At 40.3% G+C, this 20,395-nt stretch overlaps 1 protein-coding gene across 4 annotated transcripts in view; it reads left to right on the top strand.

The window, feature by feature from the left end:
• PIK3R3 (phosphoinositide-3-kinase regulatory subunit 3) overlaps positions 1–20,395 on the top strand; it is a 172,843-nt gene that overhangs the window by 113,724 nt on the left and 38,724 nt on the right. For 3 of the 4 annotated variants that reach the window (XM_021718380.1, XM_008069617.2, XM_021718382.1), the window contains exons 2-4: positions 2,714–2,822; positions 5,736–5,834; positions 19,220–19,400. In XM_021718380.1, coding sequence (XP_021574055.1) covers positions 2,714–2,822; positions 5,736–5,834; positions 19,220–19,400 — 389 coding nt within the window. The remainder of the gene's footprint in view (positions 1–2,713; positions 2,823–5,735; positions 5,835–19,219; positions 19,401–20,395) is intronic. The other variant, XM_008069619.1, reaches the window with a different exon arrangement.

Below are 20,395 nucleotides of genomic sequence, written 5' to 3' on the forward strand. Positions count from 1 at the left end.
CCACTCACCTCAGCCTTCCAAAGGCGCGGGATTACAGGCTGAGCCACCGAGCCTGGCTTAGGACCATTTTTGTATGCACCTTTCTCATGCCAAGATTTTCAGTTAAGATTTTCCTAACCGTTTCTCTGTCGATGTTTATTTAGTCTGCTATGCTTCTCACAGTCAGCCAACAATTTTGATGCACAGTTCGATGAATTTTTACAATATTTTTGTCAGTTCTGTTCGTTACTGGTTGTCCTGACCTTTCTTCATCAGTGATGCTTTCTTGCCATTCAGTAAAACATTTAATCCATTTGTACACTGCTGTTTTCTTCATGGCATTATCCCAATAAACTTGGACTAGCATGTCTCTGATTTCATTTCCCCTATTGCCAAGTTTAACAAGAAATTAAACATTTGTTTGTTGCTCTAATTCAAGCTCCAATATTCTTGAAATGGCACACAAAAACATGTAACAACAAGTGCCACTCAGCAAGACACTGCTGCAGGTTGACATGAACACAACTGTGAGATACTGATATTCCAAGGTTATGAAACCTTACGAGTTGTTTGTACAGTACTGCCAATGTAAGCACATGGTGGCAAGTTTGCAAACTTAATTGTCAGACCCATGTATTCTCTTACTATCATTATTTATATTGATGCTCTAATTGCTCCAGATTTTGGTCAGTGAGAGCTCCTTCAAGTTGACTTGTTTGTTCATTTTTTTCTTTCCTTCTTTCTTTTTCTTTTTTTTTTGAGTTGGGGTCTCACTCTGTTGCCCAGGCTGGAGTGCAGTAGCATATTCACTGCCACCCCAGTGTCAACCTGCTGGGTTCTGGTGATCCTTTCGCCTCAGCCTTCTAAGTAGCTGGAACTACAGGTGCATGCTACCACACCCGGCTAATTTTTTATTTATTTATTGTAGAGATGAGGTCTTGCCAAGTTGCCTGGGCTGGTCCTGAACCCATGGGTTCAGGCAATCCACTCACTTTGGCTTCCCAAAGTGCTGGGATTACAGGCTGAGCCACCAAGCCCGGCTTTAAAAAAAATTTTTTTTTAAAGAGTTAGAGTATATTGCTGTGTCAACCAGGCTGGCAATGGCGTGATCACTTGAACTACTGGGTTCAAAGGATCCTCACACCTTAGCTTTCCAAGTAGCTAATACTACAGTTGTACATCACCATACCAGGCTAATTTTTAATAAATTTTGGTAGAGACTGGGTTGTGCTGTGTTGCCCAGGCTGGTCTTAAACTCCTGGCCTCAAGCAATCCTCCTGCCTCAGCTTCCCAAAGCTCTGGGATTACTGATATGAGCTACTGTGCCCAGCCTTCTTTGTTCTTTTAATATGCCCTCTCATTTTCTGAGCACTTCCTTACTTTTTGGCACAACATGATATTCCAGGCTCATTTGGTAACTTGCTCTACTTTACCCTGAAATCAGCTATTTCTCCAAAGAGCTCTGGTTTCTTTTAGTAGATAATGGCATTTGAAACCAAGATCTGGATGCAAGGTGTTCATGTTGGGGTGTTATTGCTCCCAGGACCTCTCAGGGGACAGAGGGAATATATATATATATATACACTCCTTCTATGTACAGATGTTTACATCCATGTTTATTTTTATATCTATACATATTGAAATTCATGAGTTCATATCAATAGCTGCAATTGCAGTTCAACACACTAGATGGAGGGTACGTTCTACTACAGTTAAGCAAATTAATATATTCACCATCCCATATAGTTACCTTTAAAATTTTTTTTTTGGGCCTGGTGTGGTGACTCAAGCTTGTATTGTAATCCCAGTACTTTGGGAGGCAGAGGCTAAAGAATTATCTGAGCCTAGGGGTTCAAGACCAGTCTGGGCAACTTGGTGAGGCCTTGTGGCTACAGTAAATCAAAACATTAGCCAGATGTGGTGGTGCATTTGTATCATTCCAGCTACTTGGAAGGCTGAGGCGGAAGAATGAGGCTGCAGTGGCCATAAGCATGCTACTGCCCTCCAGCCTGGATGACAGAGACTCTGACTAAAAAACAAATTATTATTTTTTTTGTGATAAGAATACCTAAAATCTATTCTCTTGGCAAGTTAGCAGTATACAATACAATATTATTAAGTATAATCCTCATGTACATCGATCACTTAGTGACTTCTGGACTGAATTGTTTGAGAAAGAGCTTCACATTGTCTTTTTGTTTTTGAGTTGGAGTCTTACTCTGTCACCCAGACTGGAGTGCAGTGGCCGCTCCTGACCACCGCAGCCTCGACCTGCTGGGCTCTGGCGATCCCTCCGCCTCAGCCTTCCAAGTAGCTGGAACTACAGGCGTGTTCTACCACGCCCAGCTAATTTTTGATTTATTGTAGAGATGAGATCTCGCCAAGTTGCCCAGGCAGGTCTCGAACCCGCAGGCTCAGGCAATCCACTCACCTCAGCCTCCCAAAGGCGCGGAATTACAGGCTGAGCCACCAAGCCTGGTTCTTTTGAGAGACAATGAGGTCTTACTGAACTAAAAGCATTTTATAAGAAAGAAAAACCCCAAATAGCTTGAAATTTTCGCTTTAGGCAATCAAAAGAATTCCTTCTTTGGCTAACATTTAGCTTAAAATATCACTTAATTTGAAAGATAATTATAATCTTAATGTCCATTAGTTAATGAGCTGCTCCTGACTAAGGAAATTAGAAAACAAATATTAATTTGCATCTACAGAATAATATTCATTTCTCTTCTAGCTCTTCCACCAAAGCCACCTAAGCCAATGACTTCAGCAGTTACAAATGGAATGAAGGACAGTTCTGTTTCTCTTCAGGATGCAGAATGGTACTGGGGGGATATTTCAAGGTAACTAGAATGTTGCTATAATTAAATGCAGTTTTAAAAAAACATTTTTGAAAATTAGTAAAGTAAAACATTTTAAGCTGGGCACGGTGGCTCACACCTATATAATTGCAGCAATTTGGGAAGCTAAGATAGGAGGATTTCTTTAGCCCAGGAGTTTGAGGCTGCAGTGAGCTAGATCACTCTGTTGTGAGACCCCAACTCTGAAACAAACAAACAAACAAACAAAGCAAAACACTTTAATGCCCTACTAGTTGCCATTTAAAGATTACCATTTAAAAAAATAAAAAAAAATTAGCCGGGTGTGGTGGCACTCACTTGTGGTCCCAGCTACTTAAGAGGCTAAGGTAGAAGGATCACCTGAGCCTAGGGGGTCAAGTCTGCAGTGAGCTATGACGTTGCCACTGCAGCACAGCATGGGCAACTGAGTGGGACTCTGACTCAAAATATAGAAATAAAAAATAGTGATTACCTTTTTTTTTGAGTTGGAGTTTCACTCTGTCACCCAGACTGGAGTGCAGTGGCATGCTCCCGGCCACCGCAACCTCAACCTGCTGGGCTCCGGTGATCCTTCCGCCTCAGCCTTCCAAGTAGCTGGAACTACAGGCGTGCGCTACTATGCCCAGCTAATTTTTTGATTTATTGTAGACATGAGGTCTCATCAAGTTGCCCAGGTGGGTCTCGAACCCGCGGGCTCAGGCAATCCACTCACCCCAGCCACCCAAAGCACGGGATTACAGGCTGAGCCACCGAGCCCAGCTGATTACCTTTAAAAAATTGCAAGCAGTAGTATTTCAGGTGTCATAATGATTTTCTTTCCATGTAAAAGTGACAAGAGAATCTTTAAATTATGAATGTGAATATTACTTTTAATACTATTATTGAGAATGGATTTCTGAATAAGTGAAACTTAACGCATTTAGGATAGTTACTGTTACTTGTGTTTTAGAATAAAAAATACTTCTTAGGAACTTAAATTCCGATACTTTTCTTTCTCTGAGACAATAGCTCCAAAATCTTTGCATGCACAAAAATCATTTGAGGTGGATCACTGGAATCTGCATTTAACAACCTCCCTACTTCTCCAGGTGATTTACACACCTCACTTTGAGAAATAAGATTGTAGTATAGTTTTGCTTTTCTGGGTAAAATTGGTTTTAGATAATTTTCAACCACACACATTTTAGAGAGGGAATGCACACGCACACACACAATTTGAATGTTATATTGTCTTATTTTTATTTACTTATTTTTCTCATTAAATTTTGCTTTGATGGGTCTCAAATGTATTTTCCTTAAAAAAGAAAAAAAGCCGTATCCATTTCTGTCAAACCAGGTTCCAGGCTGATGCTGTATTCCTTAATATACTCGTCCTTCCCTTATTCTTCTCTATTCTTTCCCACTACCAACGTGGTACTCATTTCATTTTTTTTACCCTAACCATTTAAACTATTTTAAAGTATTTAGACTATTTTTCAGTAGCATTAAGCACATTTACACTGTTGTGCAACCATCACCACCATCTATCTCTAGAACTTTTTCATTTCCCCTAACTCAAACTCTGTACCCGTTGAACAGTAACTTTCCATTCTCTCCCCTCACTCATCCCCTGGCAACTACTATTCTCCTTTCTGTCTTTATGAACTCACCTACTCTAGGTATCTCACATAAGTGGAATCATATAATAGTTATCCTTTTGTGACTGCTTTATTTCACTTATTTCACGTCTTCAAAGTTCATTATGTCATAGCATGTGTTAGAATTTCATTACTTTTTAAGGCTGAATAATATCTCTATATGAATATACCATATTTTTATTTATCCATTCATCTGGACATTTGGATTGTTCCAGCTTTCAGCTATTGTGGTAATGCTCCTATGAACACTGGTGAACAAATATCTGTTTGAGTCCCTGCTTTCGATTCTTTTGGATATATACCGAGAAGTGGAGTGGAATTGCCAGGTCATATGGCAATTCTACATTTAATTTTTTGAATAGGAATTAATATATTTTATCTAAAAATTGATTAGAACATTTCTATTTTAATAATTTACAATAAAGGAGTCTATTACATTTAAATGTCATTTAAATTTATATTTTAAGATCATGTGGTTCTACTCTAATTCAAGGGTCTTTTATACCCTTCCATTTCCTTTGAGTGTTCTGTGCTGTTCCTTAAAGTCTTAAACTCTGTAGAAATAGTTTGTTATCAGTGTAAATTCAAAGTAGACAGCTGGGCTCGGTGGCTCAGTCTGTAATCCTGTGCCTTTGGGAGGCTGAGGTGAGTGGATTGCCTGAGCCCGCGGGTTCGAGATCCGCCTGGGCAGGCGAGACCTCATCTCTACAATAAATCAAAAAATTAGCTGGGCGTGGTAGTGCGCGCTTGTAGTTCCAGCTACTTGGAAGGCTGAGGCGGAAGGATCGCCGGAGCCCAGCAGGTTGAGGCTGTGGTGGCCGGGAGTGGCCACTACATTCCAGTCTGGGCGACAGAGTGAGACTCCAACTCAAAAAAAAAAAAAAAAATTCAAAATAGAGAATATCATGTTGAAAGGTTGTGAATTTTTCTCCCTTTTGTTCAGAAACAGCTGCCACTGTTGCTTAAATATAACCTTTCTAAACAGCTGCTGTTTTTTCCCTGAAACTGCAAGTTCAGACCTGACTAAGGAAACATTATCGTCTACACACAATTGAAATCTTGGTAGAATTTAAAAATCAAATAGCCCTTCCTTAGATTGCATAACACCAAAAATCAAAACAGAAAGAGCATATCTAGGGAGAGGAACTAAATGATCTCTGAAGACCTCCATGATTCTATTATAACCTTAAACACACCCACCACTCAAATAGCCTTATAATGACATATGAAGACACCAATACTTACATTTTTTCATTTTTCCTATAATTCTTTTTCTCAGGGAGGAGGTAAATGACAAATTGCGGGACATGCCAGATGGTACCTTCTTAGTCCGGGATGCCTCAACAAAAATGCAGGGAGATTATACTTTGACTTTGAGGTAAGTACTTTTCAGCCTTTTGGCTAGTCATCTACTGGCATTATTTTAGTTCTGGGTATACAAAAATTTCTGTTTTTTATTTAAATATTTATATACATAATCTCTAGTTGTTTGGTTAATTCTTTTTCTATACATTGAATATTTAAACATCTTGTGTAAAAATGGCAACCACTTTTTAAAAATATAGCAATGAATTGAAAAGGCTAAAATCCCTAAATGCAGGAGAGTAAGAAGCATACAGTTGACCTTATAAATGAAGTAAAAGTCATGGGCATAGCCTAAGATTAAAAAAAAGAATCAGCCGGGCTCGGTGGCTCAGCCTGTAATCCCGCGCCTTGGGAGGCTGAGATGAGTGGATTGCCTGAGCCCGCGGGTTTGAGAGCCGCCTGGACAACTTGGTGAGACCTCATCTCTACAATAAATAAAAAAATTAGCCGCGTGTGGTAGTGCGCGCCTGTAGTTCCAGGTACTTGGAAGGCTGAGGTGGAAGGATTTCCGGAGCCCAGCAGGTTGAGGCTGCGGTGGCCAGGAGCAGCCACTGCACTCCAGCCTGGGCGACAGAGTGAGACTCCAACTCAAAAAAAAAAAAAGGAATCTATCTCGCCAATAACTCTATTATTTTCCTTAATGTAGACTTCAGAAAATAGAACTGAACGTAATTTTGGCTGATGAAGATATGTAGACTATAAAGCAATTCTCAGACTGTATCATACCTTCCAAGAGGGCATATTAGAGACTCTTAATTGGTGGACGTATGGCTTTTTATATTTACAAAGATGGAACACATATTTTAAAAAGGTTAAGAAAACATGCATGAGATATTCCCATGTTTAATTTTTTTTTTTTTTTTGAGTTGGAGTCTTGCTCTGTTGCCTAGACTGGAGTGCAGTGGCCCCTGCCGGCCACTGCAGCCTCAACCCACTGGGCTCCGGTGATCCTTCCACCTCAGCCTTCCGAGTAGCTGGAATTACAGGCACGCGCTACCATGCCCGGCTGATTTTTTGATTTGTTGTAGAGATGAGGTCTCGCCAAGCTGCCTAGGTGGGTCTCAAACTCGCGGGCTCAGGCAATCTACTCACCTCAGCCTCCCAAAGCGTGGGATTACAGGCTGAGTCACTGAGCCCGGCTCATGTTTAATTTTAATAAAGTAGCCCAATTGCAATAAAGCTCAATGATTTTTTTTAAAAGGGTCTATTTAACAAAAAGAAAATGAAAACAGGAGCAGAAACAATGATTAACTTTCTTGTACTAGCTCTTTACATGCAGTATGTCATTTATTTCTCACAACAACTTTATGAGGTAGGTATTTTTAGTATTCCCATTTTGTAGATGAGGCAACTGAGACTTAATATGGTTAAGGAACTTGCCTAAAGATACATAGCTAAAAGTAGTAGAAGAGGGGTTCAAATCTACATTTATCTGACTCGTTGCTGCTTTTCCAGTCTAGTATCTTTAGAAATTATAATGCCATATTTTATGCTAGAAATTTGGAGGCACTATTTTAGTTTCTGGTAAAGAAGTTAATATCTTAGCTTGTGCTGAAGAGTAATCAGTGTTCTGCAATAATTCATTGAAGACAATTTTTTTCCTCCCTCCAGTCAGGCTTCTGTCTCCACCATTGACCACTTCTGTCTTTTTACCTTGCCTGACCTGTTAGCAGCATTAGTCATAGACATATCTTCATAGAAAGTTTATTGTTTGACTGTTAAGACATCACACTCTCCTGATTTTCTTCCTAACTCTAGGTTACTCCTTTGCTCAGTATCTAAATGTTAAGTGTTCTGAGACCCAGGCATGGGCCTTCTTTTCTTCTTCGTATTAATTCTCCCAAGGTGACCCTGTCCTGTCCCATGGCTTTAATATATGTGATGCTTAATTTATATGTCAACTGTCAACTTTTTATGAATTAAGGAATACCTAGAGAATTGGTAAAGCATTATTTGGGGATGTGTCCAGAGGAGACTGGCATTTGAGTCAATGGACTGAGTAAGGAAGATTCCTCCCCTCAGTGTGGGTAGCACCATCCAATTGATTGAGGGCTTGGATAGAACAAAAAGAAAAATATTTCATCTCTTTCTGCCTTAGAGCTGGAACTCTTATCCTGCCTTTTTACTCCAGGACTTATACTAGGTCTTCCCCTTAACCTCACCACCCACAGGTTCTCAGGTCTTCAATCTCCGACTAAGAATTATGCCATTGACTTCTCTGGTTTGAGGTTTTAGGACTTGGACTGAGCCATGCTACTGGCATCCCAGCTTGCAGATGGCCTGTCATGGGACTTCTTAGCTTCCATAATTGTGTGAGCCAGTTTTCCTAATAAATCTTCTCATATATAAACATCTCTCTATCTCATATTGGTTCTTTCTGGAGAACCTTTATTAATACAGATTTTGGTATGAGAAGTTGTTCTAGAGGAAGAGAATTTAAAGGATGAATTTCCTTAATTGGTTTTAGGGTTTCGGGAATTGGCTCTCTAATCTGATTAGACCTAAAAATGCTAAGGACCAACCAGGTAAGGTGGCTCTTGCCTGTAATTCCAGCACTTTGGGAGGCCAAGGTGAGAGGATTGCTTGAGCCCAGGAGTTCGAGACCAGCCTGGGCAATATAGCGGGATCTTGTCTTTACAAAAGATAAAAAACTTAGCCAGGTATGGTGGTGCATGCCTGTAGTCCCAGCTACTCGGGAGGCTGAGTCAGGAGGATCACCTGGGCCCAAGAGGTCGAGGCTGCAGTGAGCCATGATCATGCCACTGCACTTCAGCATGAGCAACAGAGTGAGACCCCCAACTCAAAAAACAAAACAAAATACTAAGGAGTTTACTGATAGTCTATGGCATGAACTACTTATAAAGAGATACACAAAATATCTGCATTTCATTCTCTTAGTTCACCACTTATAAGAGGCAAGAAACTTGGTAACTCTGTATATAATACTTTTTTTTTTAGATTGGAGATTCTTTCAAACATTTGTAAAAAAGATCAAGGAATATAATGTTGTTAGTAGGTTCCTCTTAAGTCGTAGGACAAAGTAATAAAAGAAAAGGATGACCTCAGGGATTCTATAGCCTGACTCCAGCTCTGTCATAAATAGCCAATGCGCTTCTAAGTGTGCCTTGAGTTAGAGTCTTCTCTCCTGTAGCCACAGGACTTAAATCACAGAAAATCAAATACAAGCCCTCATCATGTAATTAGCTGAATTACAATGCAAGTTGAATGCTCAGCCTTGTTAAAGTGAGGGCATTGGTTGGGAAAGAATGAGATCCTGTAATTTGGGATCTGAATGTGTGGAAATACCCAGACGAAACTTGAGAAGGCAAGCGCCTAAATTCTCATGAGTCTTGTTTGCCAGTAGAAATGGCCGGGCTCGGTGGCTCAACCTGTAATCCCACGCCTTTGGGAGGCTGAGGTGAGTGGATTGTCTGAGCCTGCAGGTTTGAGACCTGCTTGGGCAACTTGGCAAGACCTCATCTCTACAATAAATCAATATGAGCTGGGCGTGGTAGCATGCGCTTGTAGTTCCAGCTACTTGGAAGGCTGAGACAGAAGGATCGCTGGAGCCCAGCAGGTCGAAGCTATGGTGGCCGGGAGCGGCCACTGTACTCCAGTCTGGGTGACAGAGTGAGACTCCAACTCAAAAAAAAAAAGAAAGAAATGACCTCCCACCCACAGTGGCCTTTCCGCATCTGTCTGAGGGGATTACCTCTGCATCACCTGAGGTTACTGTGGTGCCTTTCCCTGAGGCAGCTGCTAAACAAGGCAAGGCTGATTCTCCTTAAGACCCACTCCCACCACCATAGAACTTTGCTTCTAGACCTATAACTACACCCAGGTTTCAGCAGGCCCCTAAAGGTGAGGTGCAAAGTGTGACCAACCCATGAGACGGTGCACTATACCACCAAAACAACTTGAGTTTTCTAACAAGCAGAAATCTGGGGAACATGTATGGGACTAGATATTAGGAATGTGAGATAATGGTGGAAGGAATATAAAGTTGAATCAGGCTGAATTTGTTGATATTAGCTCACCAAGCAGAGAGATTCTGCAATTATTGTTGTAGCTCAGGGAGTTAGGAAAGGCACTAACAGTTTGGTTAGTTGGTTGCCTGAAATATGGATCACAAGATGGCCCACCCTGAGTGAATTGGAGATGTCTGATCTCCCTTGGGTTAATGTAGAGGAAAAAATTCAAAAGTTTAGGGAGGAAATTGGATTGCTGAAGTGGATTTGTCACTTAAAATCTACCAGAACACTTACCTTCCAGCAATACTTAGAGAAATAGATTTGCGAGGGGCGCTGCAGCATCCCTGAAGAACTTAATGACTGCTCTTCTCTGTAGGTCATACCTTACAGTGAAAACCATGATCGGTCAATTGAAAAACTTAAATGCCGTAGGAATACTTGGATCCCAGGGTGGCAGGGGCAAAGTGGAGGCACTCAATCAACAAAGACTGGGTGGGCATAGTAACTATAATGGACAGCAGAGGTAAAGCAATAGTCACCATAATCTGACTCATGTAGACCTGTGGCATTGACTGATTAAATCATGGTGTTCCTAGAAGTGAAATAGGAAGCCTACTGAATTCTTACTTGATCTGTCTAAGCAGAAAACTTTCAGGTCAAGTGACCAAAAGTCTAACTTGAATCATAAAAGCCAAGAATATCATGGCCCCTCAGTCAATTCCCAGATTCGAACCAGTTTACTGACCCAGAATCCCTTGAATGAAGGAGAGGCCAGGTCCCCTGCAGGAAGGACCTCGGTATGCTACTGAAAATTTATACTATTAACCTTTCTCCTATCCTTCCCCAAAGGACTTATAGCCTTTTATGAGGGTAACTGTGTTGGGAAAAGGAAATAATCAGACCTTTCGGGGACTACTGAATACTGGCTCCAAACTGATAGTGATTCCAGGAGACATGAAACATCACTGTGGCATTCTAGTCAGGTGATCAATGGAGTTTTAACTCAGGTATGACTCCCAGTGGTTCCCCAGACTCATCCTGTGGTCATTTTTCCAGTTCCAGAATGCATAATTGGAATAGACATACTTAGAAGCTGGCAAAATCCTCACACTTGTTCCCTAACTTGTAGAGATAGGGATATCATGATGGGAAAGGCAAAATGGAACCCAATAGAGCTGCATCTATGTAATCCAAAACAATTATCATGTTCCTAGAGTGACTGCAGAGATTAGTGCTACCATGAAGGACTTGAAAGATGCAGAGGTGGTGATTCCCACCACATCCTCATTTAGTTCTCCTATTTGGCCTGTGCAGAAGACAGATGGATCCTTGGAGAATGACATTGGATTATCTTAAGCTTAACCAAATGATGACTCCGGTTGCAGCTGCTATACCAGATGTGGTTTCATTGCTTGAATAAATCTCCTGGTACCTGTTATGCAACTACTAATCTGGCAATTACTTTTTTCTCCATACCTATCTATCAGAAGCAGTTTGCTTTCCACTGGCAAGACTAGCAATCTACCTTCACTCTCTTACCTCAGCAGTATATCTACCGCAGTTCTGTGTCACAGTTTAGTTCTCAGGGATTTTGATCACCTTTCCCTCCCACAGGGTATCACACTGGTCCATTACCTTGATGGCATTGTGCTGATCAGACCTAGAGAGAGTGAAGTAGCAGCTACTCTGGATCTATTGATAAGACATTGTGTGTCTGAGGGGGAGAAATAAATCTGACTAACATTCAGGAGCTTTTGTCTACCTCTTATACCTCCTCTCTTGCATCTCCCTACTTCCTCCTTCCCACTGTATTCAACCCCACTAGCCATTCTCTGTCTTGTACGTGTAAAGCTTCTTCCTGCTTTAGAGTCTTTGCAATAGCTATTCTATCTACTGGAATGTTTTTCTTTTTGATCTTTGATTGGTTACTTTTTTGTTATTCAGTTCTTCTCCCCCCCACCTAGTCTGTCTTGCCCCACAAGAATTTAAATTCCTTGAGGTTGGGGACTTTGTTTAACCATTGCTGTATCTCCAGTATCTAGATTAGTGCCTGGTAATGGGTAGGCATTAGATGAATGAATATACTTCTTGTTTATCCAGAACATTGTATTAATCCCATACCAAATTGCATAGTTTCATTCTTTTTAAGGCTGAATAATATTGTATGTATATACTACATTTTGCTTTCATGTTTCTAGCACAAGGTCTGACATATAGTAGGTGCTCAGTAAATATTTGAATGAAGGATGTAATAAATGAGTGAAAGACAAAGAGAAATTTTCTCAGGAAATGACATGACTAACCTTGATAGATTTTGCAAGGTATAAAAGTGATGGCATTGGTCTAAATTCAGTTTAATTTTTATAGCTCAGTGCTAGCTACTCTGCAGGGGATCTAACAATGAGTTAAAACTTTGTCTCAAGTAACATATAGGTTAGTGAGGCAAAGGGAATGAGAAAGCTACTTTGAATGAAATTGAAAATAGCAAGAGAGGTTCAAACAATATACTTTGGGCGCCAAAAGGAGGGAAGGATATATATTGTTAAGAGATTATAGAGGCCAGACTTGGTGGCTCAGCCTATAATCCCAGTACTTTGGGAGGTTGAGGCGAGTGGATTACCTGAGCCTGTGGGTTCAAGACCTGCCCGAGCAACTTGGCAAGTCCTTGTCTCTACAATAAATCAAAAATTAGCTGGTCATAGTAGTGTGTGCCTGTAGTTCTGGCTACTTAAAAAGCTGAGGCAGAAGGATTGCCTGAGCCCAGCAGAGCGAGGCTGCAGTGGCCGGGAGTGTGCCACTGCACTCCAGCCTGGGCGCCAGAGTGAGACTCCAACTCAAAAAAAAAAAAAAAGAGATTATAGAAAGCTGACCTTCATGGAAGAAATTGCATTTGCAGTGTATCTTGAAGAAGGGGATGGGCTTGGAAATGTAGAAACTGAGAGGTAGGAGCAAAGATGGAGGTGAGAAATTACAGCCACTTTCTGTGAGATGCAGTCCTCTTTGACTAGAGGGTAAAGTTTGTAAAGAGGAGGAATTGGTAGGGGATAGAAGGTTAGAAAGGGGTCGTATTGAAAAGGGCCTTGAATTCTAAAACTTGGAGTTTGTATTTAATACTGTAGATAGGCAGGGAGAACCATTACATTGTTTCTGCAGTAAAGTTGTGGTCAGGCTACATTTCAGTAGAATAAAAGAGGATGGATACTGGTAAAGAGTTAGGAGACTATTATGAATTAAGAGGCAATGGTGATCTAGAATGGAATTTATTCTCCCATCATTTAATATTTATTGTGTGCCCACAATGTCCCAGGTTCTGTTCTAGGCAAAAGAAATGATGAAGAAGACAGACACGGTCTCTTTAGTGTTTATATTCTTGGGGAATGGGGATCGGGGAGAGGAACACAAAATAAATACATAAAAAAGACATGTGATAACTTCACAGTGTATGAAGTGCTAATATAGGGACACCTGAGGTTATATATGGTAGCAAATATGAGGAAAGTGAATTTTAAATAGTTTTGAGAAGAGGGGCCTCTCTGAGGAGATGACGTCTGAGAACTGAAGAGTTATAAAGAGCCAGCCAGAGAAGTGTTACGGGGAGATGAAATGAAAAATGCAAAGACTTGGATTTGGGAAAGAACTTGGGGTATTTGATGAATGCAAACATCATTGTGGTTGACTTACGTGTGAACTAGACAGTCATAGAGGTTGAAAGTGGGAAAGTGCAAGATTACAGTTTGCTTAATGAGCCATGATAAGGAACCTGATTTTTTATTTCTAAGTGAAAAAAAAAAAAATTAGGAATGGTGGCACGCACTTGTAGTCCCAGATACTCAGGAGTCTGAGGTGAGAGGATCACTTGGGTCCAGGAGCTTAATACCAGCCTGGGCAAAATAGTGAGTTCTTGTCTCTTAAAAAAAAATTGATAAAAGGTTTTAAACATGGGAATTACATGATCAAATGATTGAATGCACAATTACCTAGGATAATGACTCTAAGAAAGGACCTGAGGAGTCAAAGGACAATGTGGAGTTAAGACCAAAAGGGATTTGGCAAAAGAATAGGTATGAGGTTGAGGGGAAGCTGAAGGTGACTTTGGCTTGAGACTGCTAGACTTAGAATGAATGTGCCATTTATGAAAAAAGGGAAAGGCAGGAGCAGTTTTATTGGGGAAGAAAAGATAGATATTGATTTTTAACTGCTCCAGAATTACAAGGTAAAAATGTATCTTAGTACATAGCTGGAAAATGTAGGTGTAATTCTTGGGAGAGAATATGGGGCCAGCGAAAGAGTCAAGCCACCATATGCATAGAGTAAATGGTTTTTGAGTAGGAGTCTCACTCTGTCATCCAGGCTGGAGGGCAGTGGCACACTCCCAGCCACCGCAGCCTTGACCCACTGGGCTCAGGTGATCCTTCTGCCTCAGCCTTCCAAGTAGCTGGAACTACAGGCACGTGCCACCATGTCCAGCTAATTTTTTGATTTATTGTAGAGATGAGGTTTTGCCAAGTTGCCCAGGCTGGTAAATGGGGTTTTAAGGAAAGCATATATAAAAGAAAAAAAGGTAGAGGCTGAAGGCAAACATTTTTTAGAGAATAATTGTTTGAAGTGTCAGGAAGGAGACAAGAAGAGTAGTTTGAAATGTTGAAAGAAAAGAGTAAGATTGTCAAAGTCATGGAAGAACTGGTTGCAGTGGCTCACCCCTATAATTCCAGCACTTTGGGATGCCAAGGTGAGAGGATTGCCTGAGCTCACAGGTTCGAGACCAGCCTGGGCAGCTTGGTGAGACCTCATCTCTACAGTAAATCAGAATATTAGCTGGGCATGGTGGTGCATGCCTGTAGTTCCAGCTACTTGGAAGGCTGAGGTGGAAGGATCCCCTGAACCCAGCAGGTCAGGACTGCGGCTGCGGTGGCTGTGAGCGTACCACTGCACTCCAGCCTGGGCCACAGAGTGAGACTCCAACTAAAAAAAACCCCCAAAAAACAAAAACAAAGTCACGGGAGGATGAAATATTAAGAAGGAAGGAGGTAGGGGAGAAGGAAGGCCTGGCATGGGTAAAGGGCAGAGTCTGAATTTGGTCGAAGTCATTGGCGACCCTCAAATGTGAGGAATGTGAATTAAACCAAACTACAGGGCATAGGTGGTGAGAAAGTAGAGGTTTTTTATTTCAGTAGAGTCAGTAAGTAGTATTCATTTTAGAAAATCTGAATACTTAACTCATTTTTAAGGATCTAATGACTATCTCCCAGGTGTTGGGCTAGGTGCTTGGATTCAAGAAGGAATATTGTGATTCTCTGCTCAAGAACATTATAGTGAGGGAAAAACACATGTAATAAAAAAATTCACTGTTCTTCCATTCCTTCATTCCTTCTTTCCTCTCTAGTTAGACTCCATGGTTCATTATTAAGATTACCCATGTGAATATGTCCCCAACAAACTTACTCCTTTTTCCTTTCATTGTAGTCACCTAACTAAATTCCAATATTTGTTAAATTCAATTCTCCTCCTAGTCCTTGCCTATCCATGGGACTGTGGAGAAAAGGACATTACCACAAGGACTGGTCTCACATTAAATTCATGACTACTAACCTTAGTGGACCTTCAAAACTGTCCAGCTTAATTTCTGCATTTCTACAGTCCATTTACCCTCCCTCTTTCCTGGGTGACATGTTCTTTTTTTTTTTTTTTCTGTTCAAATTGACAACTCTTTCCCCACCTTTTAACTAAAGAACTTACTTCCTATTTCACTGATAATGTGAATACAGAAGAGAATTCCTTCATGCTCCTATTGCCATGGCTATCAACATATTTACACATTAACGTGAATACTCTGCCCTTTTCCAGTGGGTGACTGTTCATGTCCTTGTACAGGATTTACATCTCTGTTTGTGCCTGGGATCCCATCCCATCTCTCTAATCCTCTCAAGGACATTACTCTAAGAATTACTTGTCCTCTTTTGGATCAACACTTTTTGTCTCTCTACTGAGCCATTCCCATCAGCATATAAGTATGCTGTATTATATCCTATTTCAGAATAATAAATAAAGAAAATTTCATTGATTATCTCTTTCTAGCTACTTCCCTGTTCTTGTTTATAGCAGTATTCCTTCAGTTGTCTATGGGCGTTTCTTCTTTGTCTTCTTTCATTTTCTTGAATCTATTCCATTCAGGCTTCTAGTCTTACCATTTCACTGAAACCATTTAGTCAGGTCACTTAGTGATATCTACTTTGCTAAACCCAATTATCACTGGATTTGGTTGATACTTTTCTCTTTGTTGAAATGCTTTTTAAAAAATTGTTTTTTAAGATATCACATTCTTAGTTCTCCTCTTACTTCATTAATTGCTTCCTCTCAATTTCCTTTGCTGGGTTCTTCTTCATGTCCATGACCACTAAACATTGGTATACCCCAAAGCTTAAACCTTGGACCTCTTATTTTGTTCATTTATGCTCACCTTCAAATAACAAATATAGTCTGGCAACTCTTGAATTTATATTTCTCATCCAAACCTTTCTCCTGTCAGCTCTCTCTCTTTTTTTTTTTTAAGTGAGAAAGCAGGATTTCTTGAGAGGACAGAAAAGCTCCCACAGCAGGAGGGGACCTGAAGGGGTTGCCAGCTCTCTCTTTAAAATATATTATGAATTTCACCATTTCTTATTATCTCCACTGCTGCTACCCTCATCCAAGACACCATCATCTCTTGCCTAGATTATTATAAAAGTCTCCCAACTGGTCTTTCTACTTTTACCTCTGCCCACTTTGAACAATCTTTTCTCAACTCAGTTAAAGTAAACCTTTTAAAGCATAAGATAAGTTATAAAATTCTGCTGAAAACGCTCTTGTATCTCTCCATCTCACTCATAAAAGAAAAGCTCTTACAATAGCCTATAGACTGTTATAACATGATCCGTTCACATCTTTCACTTTGTCTCCTACTATTTTTGCTTTTGCTCATTCAACCACAGCATCACTGCCTCCTTTCTTTTCCTCAAACATGCCAGGCATGCGCCTGCCTCAGGGACTTTGCACTTGCTCTTCTCTCTGGGAAAACTTTTCCTCAGATATCTGCTAGCTCTCTCACTTCATCTAGGACTCTGCTCACCAAAACTATGTCTACCCTTTATTCTGCTTTATTTTTTCCCAATTGTCTTATTGCCATTTGATATATCTAGTTGTTTATTTTTATGTTCTATCTTGAGGAGTTTTAAAGAATCTTTAATAAACTGAAAGATGGGGATATGCTCCTCATACTCTTAAGCTAGAAGCTCCAATCTAGCTTGTTTATCATAGTATCTGCAGTATATGATATAATTCATGGCACATAGTAGATGTTCAACACATTTTTTAAAATGAATAAATGCCTTTTGATTTAGAGACCAGCTTGCATTTATTGTGAGTATATGTGTGGGTATGCACACCTATAGTAACTACATATGATTGGATAGTTTTTCTAATGTACATTTTGTAGAAATAGTTAATCAGCCGGGCTCGGTGGCTCAGCCTGTAATCCCGCGCTTTGGGAGGCTGAGGTGAGTAGATTGCCTGAGCCCAAGGGTTCGAGACCCGCCTGGGCAACTTAGTGAGACCTCTTCTCCACAATACATAAAAAATTAGCCGGGTGTGGTAGCACACGCCTGTAGTTCCAGCTACTTGGAAGGCTGAGGTGGAGGGATTGCTGGAGTCCAGCAGGTCAAGGCTGCGGTGGCCGGGAGCAGCCACTGCACTCCAGTCTGGGTGACAGAGTGAGACTCCAACTCAAAAAAAAAAAAAAAAAGAAATAGTTCATCATTCATCTAAATACTGACCTTCTAAGCATTGTTTAGCTCAGTCTGTAGGTTCAAACCTATTGCGTTTGACCTTTCACAAATTTCAGTGCCTCATTTATCACGTATAAAGAGATACAGAGGCAGATATTTTTCCACTAATTCTGCATGCTTCTTTAAGAAGAGTTGAATAACAATGGTACAACATTTTGCTATGATACAATGAATCAATCTGCTGTGGTTTTAGATTGTGCCTATGGGACTAGCAAAACATTGCTATTTTAAACTTTGGTTATAAATTACCTCTTAAATTAGGACCATTCAGATATGACTCAGTAAATAAAGGTGGTCTGAACTATTCAAGCATCAAATTACATTCATCTAATATACATAGCGCTTCAAAAGCTATACTTTGTAAAACAGTTGGATAACTTGAATCATTTACATGTTGTAATGGCCTAAGTAGTCATTTCTGAGAAGTATAAGCAAGTATAAAAAACAAGATAATATCAGGTGCTAGATTAATTGCCCAACTATAAATCATTCAAGGAGCTTAACTGTGTTTATGCATTAACAATAAAATCTTGAATGTGTTGGTGGCTGGGTAAAAAATGTTTATCATCCCCTTCATATAGAGGATGGCTTCTGCTTCTCCTGCAAGGACATATCATCACATATCTTTAGGTCCTAAAGAGATTGTCTCTGTTCTCTCTGAAAAAAAAATTAATAGAATTCAAATTAGAAAATTTATTCCGAAAAAAGATACAATTTATTTCTTTTATTTTTTTAGCATATTTTTTGTTTTAAAATTGTGGGGTACAGTTAAGGGTTAGGTATACAAATATGTATTGTGCAGGTACCCTTGTTGATGAGGTGTGCTCCCCTGACCCAGACAGATATTGACTACCGTTAATCCCACCTCCCTGCAATTTACTTCTGTTTTAGTTATTTCACTAATTTTGCTAAATTTACTGATACTAAATGCAGTGTAAATATGTTGACCTTCAATAACCAAGGTATTTTATGGCACAAAAAATAGGTGTGATAATAATATGATATTATATGTACTTTTTTTTTTTGGGACAGGGTCTCACTTAGGTTTGTCACTTAGGCTGGAGTGCAGTGGTGCAATCCTGGCTCACTACAGCCTTGACCTCTTGGCTTAGGTGATCCTTTCACCTCAGCCTCCCGAGTAGTTGGGACTATAGGCATGTGCCACTATATCCTGCTAATTCTTGTATCTTTTTTTTTTTTTGAGTTAAGAGTCTCATTCTGTCACCCAGGCTGGAGGGTACTGGCATGCTTATGGCCGCTGCAACTTCGACCTGCTAGGGTCAGGCGATCTTTCCGCCTCAACCTTCCAAATTATTTTTTTGAGACAAGATCTCACTGTGTTGCCCAGGCTGGTCTCAAACTCCTGGACTCAAGCGCTCTCCTGCCTTGGCTTCCCAAAGTGCTGAGATTACAGGTGTGAGCCACTGTGGCTGACCAAATATTGTATATACTTTTGCACACACAGTTATGTATGCCTCTTTTCCCTTTTTAACTTCATTACCATAGACAAACGTGTTTATTATGTGACAACAAGCTTTCTTGTCTCCATATGAAAGTAATTTAATTTTTGGGGAAAAGACCTACAGTTATTGTCTTTTTGTTCACAGGAAAGGAGGCAATAATAAATTAATAAAGATCTATCATCGGGATGGTAAATATGGCTTTTCTGATCCTCTGACATTTAATTCTGTGGTGGAGCTCATTAATCACTATCATCATGAATCTCTTGCTCAGTACAATCCCAAACTTGATGTGAAGCTGATGTACCCGGTGTCCAGATACCAACAGGTATGATTACAGAAGCCCTTGATAATTATTGATCAAGTCATTATTTAACTACATCATTTGGTTCTATTTACCAGGCTTATCAGTTTAAAAAAAAAAAAAAAAAGAAACTAGTCATTTAAATTTCCTACTCAAGATTTTTAGATATTTAACTTACTTTGTGGGTACCCTTCTGTAACAGCTTATAGCATACATTTATTAACTTTACCTTAAATACTTATATTTATGGTTCCCTTATAGTTCATATCTTAATTTATTTACATACATGCACATACACATATTTTTAGATAGGGTCTTGCTCTATTGCCCTGACTGGAGTACATGGTACGATCATGGCTCACTGCAGCCTCTACCTCCTGGTCTCAAGTGATTCTTCTGCTTCAGGCTCCCAAGGAACTGGGACTATAGGTGCACATCATCACATTAGGCTAATTTTTTAAAATTTGGGGTTTTTTTAGAGATAGGGTCTCTCTGTGCCCAGGCAGGTCTCAGACTCTTGGGTGCAAACAATCCTCCTGCCTTGCCCTCCCAAAGTACTGAGATTATAGGCATGAGCCACTGTGCCCTGCCAGTGTTTAAAGAATTATTGGCCGGGCTCGGTGGCTCAACCTGTAATCCCAGCACTTTGAGAGGCCAACACAAGTGGATTGCTCCAGTCCGCGAGTTTGATACCACCCTGGGCAACTTGGTGAGACCTTGTCTCTACAATAAATAAAAAATTAGCCAGGTGTGATAGCAGTTGCCTGTAGTTCTGGCAACTTGGAAGGCTGAGGTGGAAGGATCGCCGGAGCCCAGCAGGTCGACACTGGGGTGGCCATCAGTGTGCCACTGCACTCCAACCTGGGTGATGGAGTGAGACTCCAACTCAAAAAAAATAAAGAAAAAAATAAAGTATTAATTATTTTAATATGATTTAAAGGCTGATCTTAGTGTTAACAAAAGGATTCAGTGCCTTTGCATACTTTGTGTTAATACAGTGGTTTAAACTTATACAGTAG

The sequence above is a fragment of the Carlito syrichta genome, unplaced genomic scaffold, assembly GCF_000164805.1.
Source record: "Carlito syrichta isolate Samal-C Ts95f unplaced genomic scaffold, Tarsius_syrichta-2.0.1 Scaffold312148, whole genome shotgun sequence".
NCBI classification, from domain to species: Eukaryota; Metazoa; Chordata; class Mammalia; order Primates; family Tarsiidae; genus Carlito; species Carlito syrichta.